General features: G+C 37.0%; 1 protein-coding gene across 1 annotated transcript in view; it reads left to right on the top strand.

Annotated features, from left to right (window-relative positions):
* The window catches only part of LOC106878053 (transmembrane protein 131), a 63,486-nt gene that overhangs the window by 18,370 nt on the left and 40,984 nt on the right, over positions 1-4,132 (top strand). The window contains exon 7 of the mRNA XM_052970436.1: positions 2,952-3,074. Within this exon, the coding sequence (XP_052826396.1) occupies positions 2,952-3,074 (123 nt within the window). The remainder of the gene's footprint in view (positions 1-2,951; positions 3,075-4,132) is intronic.

The raw sequence follows: 4,132 nt of genomic DNA, 5'->3' as shown, positions 1-4,132 counted from the left end.
TATATATATATATATATATGCATACTCATGTTTATGTACAAAGCTATGTATATCATACAGGGCATTTTAAACCTTCAACTGCATGATAAGTAACACACACACACACACACACACACACAAATGTCTTGTAAAATGGTTGGCATTAGGAAGCTAGAAACTTTGCCAAAGTAGACACTTATGCAAAATGCAACCGCTAGACCTAACCAATCCTGTCAAACCATTCAACACATGCCACCATGGAACATGGATGTTAAATGATAATGGTGTGTATATGTATAGATATGTATGTTCTTTCTGAAAAAAGGTGAACTTACACCAGCTGAAATTTGATCAACAAACCACAGACTATACATGCATATAGTGATTGAGATCTCATTCATTTAGCCAGTGTAAAATTTGTACAATAAACCAAGAGTAGTCTGTGTGTACGTATAAGTGCTGGCAGAGCATGTATGAATGGTTTGCTAAATGAAAAAAATTGTGTAATGAACAGTTTTCTTGAACAACAAATCACAAGTAGACTATTTCATGCATATAAACAGCTCGGACAGTATATTTACAAATGGCTTAACATTCATGTAAGCATTTCATGTAGCTTGCAAATTTTCATATTTTATACCGGAAAACCTAACCATGGATTGTCAGAAGCAAGACTAAAGGGGAAAGAAAAACCCTTGTGTATGTATATACACTTACACATATATTTACCTCCGAAAAGGAGGAGGTTATGTTTTCATGGGCTTTGGTTTGTCCGTCTGTGCAAAATAACTCAAAGTTGTGAACAGTATTTGATGAAACTTGCAGGAAAGGTTGGTAATGACATAAGGAACAGATTACTCTTTTACTTGTTTCAGTCATTCGACTGCGACCATGCTGGACCACCGCCTTTAGTCGAAGGAATCGACCCCAGGACTTATTATTTGTAAACCTAGTACTTATTCAATCGGTTTCTTTTGCCGAACCGCTAAGTTACGGGAACGTAAACACACCAGCATCGGTTGTCAAGCAATGTTGGAGGGACAAACACACACATACATACATACATATACATATATACGATGGGCTTCTTTCAGTTTCCGTCTACCAAATCCACTCACAAGGCTTTGATTGGCCCGAGGCTATAGTAGAAGATACTTGCCCAAGGTGCCATGCAGTGGGACTGAACCCGGAACTATGTGGTTGGTAAGCAAGCTACTTACCACACAGCCGATGAAATTTTGGTAGTGATACAGGAATTTTTATGGATTCTTGAAGGATTTTTCATTTGTTATATTTACTTCAAATGAAGTATTGCAATGTTACGTTCTTTGATTATCTCCCTTGAAAACACGTTCATCGTTTCCACGTAACCTACAGTGGCATTGCTGTTTCCGAAGTTTATTTTCGTTTCTCTATTAGTAATTTTACTCTTGTATCTATCTTAAAATGAGCTGCTTGGCGGAGGTCTGTGGAGGATGACATGACAAGCCTTGACTATTGGGATCAACTCAAAAAGCTCAGTCTTTGCTCCCTCCACTGCCGCTGTGAGCTCTATATCATCTGTATGTGGAAAATATTCCATCAACATTGCCCATCTTTAAAATTCGTCCGAGGCTTAGCCCCCGTGCCATCCATCCACTACAGAAATGTTCCTGTCGTATCACAACACTGTGACAGAACTATTTCACCTCAATTGGCCCTGCTCTCTTCAACGTCGTGCCAGACACACATAAAGGAGGAAAGTGACTTTATGACATTCAAACGATCCCTAGATGATTACCCCCAACAAATACCAGATAAACCACCCACACCCAGATATGTCTCTGAAAACAATAACCCTCTGCTTGAATGGGCTACAGTTCCCCAGGGCTGACTGTGTGCTATTGAATTAGACATGGTGGTCAATAGCTTCCAGGTGGTACTATTGAATTAGACATGGCCTGAGTCCACTTCAGCTGAAACTTATCTAAGTAATCTAATCTATGCTGTAACCTTTTACTCAAAGCATGACAACGTGGGTAAAGGCTGATATCTTAACATTTCTGATGGTCTTAAGTATAAAAAAAATTATTAAAGATTTATATAGAACTACATTCAGAGTATGTCTATAAGCTATTGTGTTTAGACCTGGTTTCTATCCTCAAACTGTTCTGTTTTGTAGATGCTTTTTTTTTTTTTTTAATTTTTTTTTTTTTAATAAAGCACTCCGAAATTAGAAAAATCAATAATCTGCAACAATCTCAGTCCCATGAGTATCAGATAATGGATTTTCAACTCTATAAAGAAACTGATTGTGGTGATTGTGGTGAAAGCAGAGACAGTGTTGATGATGATGTCCGAGATAAATATGGGAGGAGGATAAAATAGTATCGGTATGGCTGTGTAATTTCTTTTTTGAACCCCGCCAAGGAGGTTATGTTTTTGCCAGCATTGGTTTGGGAAATTGGGCGATTTTCAGCATGCGTGTGTATGGGTGGAAATGGGCTGCTTGATGAAGGTCTGTGCTCTCTCAGTGCTTTTCTAGTTCTTGCTATTGATAGATTTGCAAATACATCTTCTCACATCTTTATGTGGGGTTACCCCTACTTATATGTATTTCAGTTACTCTGTAAGAAACAATTTCGTTAACAAACCATATTCTGGAACAGTTGATATTTGTGTATATATATATATATATATATATATATAGACCCTACTCTGTGTATGTTTGTGCACGCACATGCATGTGTATACTTGTAAGTATGTGTATATATATATATGTGTGTGTGTGTGTGTATACATGTGTGTGCCTGTAATATTTGTGTCATAGGCTGCAGTTTTGCACTTGGGTATCTAAAATTTTGCATAGGGACACATTTTCAGGGATTAGGTTATATGCAGTGTGACTTTTTGAGATACTTTCTATAAACCCAGGTAAGCCTGAGTACAGCTTCCAGTTTTTATATAAAATGTATTTTATATTTTTCTTGCAGGTGTTTGGAGTTGGAATTCCAAATCCTTATAGGCTTCGACCGTATTTGGGTGCCAAAGTCCCCTTGAATAGTAGCTTTTCTTCTTTAATTGAAATGCATAATCCACACAGTTCAACTCTCCAGGTAGTTATTTTTCTATATTTTCAGCAAAATGTTGAATAAAAATTCTTTTCACTTATTTACTTCAGTGATGCCATGAATAATTCACTGATTTCAGCAATGACTTCAGGTTTTATGTTCCTCTCCTACTGCAGGCATTACATATTGTACCTCTAAAAATGTTGAGAAATTCTCAACACACTCTCACATGTATTATGCAAGTGCATAGTTTCAATTTCCAAATGGAATCACTTAATTTCATATCAGTATGTGAACAGCACATCACTTGAAAAAGTTTTTGATTAGAAAATACATCTTAATGAGTTCTGTCTCATCTAATAGCTATTAACTTTGTAATTTTCACTCATGATGGAAATATCCAACAGTTGTTTTAGTAACAGTTTAAAGTTGATTAATGTGAAGAAAAAGATGTCAATCCAGCTGAAGTCTTGATTCCCGTTTTAATAAGAGTGATGTATTGTATTCTAGAGAAAGAAATGAAATTTCAATTGTTTATTCCTATTGTAAATGGGTATCATAAGGTGGTACATTTCATCACTGTATAATCAATGCTGGCTTGAGCTTATTTCCTTGCATTAAGCTGAAGATAACATCATGGCATCATTCTAGTTAGTTATCCTCCATTAATCCAAAATTTTCAGTTGTGCTTCAGCTTCAAGAACACCATTACTGACTTTATCATATTTTTTTCTTTCATTTCTATCTTCCATACTGGCTTCGGTTGGACAGTTCGATAAGTCCAAAGAACTGCCTCTTACTCCAATGTCTGCTTTGGCATGGTTTCTAATACTGGATGACCTTAACTCCAACCTCTTTACAAATAATGGGGTTATTTTTTCTTCTTTTGGCATTGCATAAGCACTAGTGAGGTTGCCATGGAGCTTGCAAGGCTAAGATCCCCATCAGCCAAGTGGGGCTGCAGTAGAGAGGGAGACAGCTTTGTGCTAGGTAGTGAAGGGTTACAGTATGAAGTAAATGGGGAGTAGGCCAGGTTTCTTTCTGTAGCAGAGATACATGGCTGCTCATATTATACAAGAGTGGATGGGAGCAGAACAAGAAAG

Source organism: Octopus bimaculoides, chromosome 1 (assembly GCF_001194135.2).
Source record: "Octopus bimaculoides isolate UCB-OBI-ISO-001 chromosome 1, ASM119413v2, whole genome shotgun sequence".
In the NCBI taxonomy this organism is placed as follows: Eukaryota; Metazoa; Mollusca; class Cephalopoda; order Octopoda; family Octopodidae; genus Octopus; species Octopus bimaculoides.
Note: the sequence above shows the minus strand (reverse complement) of the source record. Positions and strands in the feature narration are given on the sequence as shown.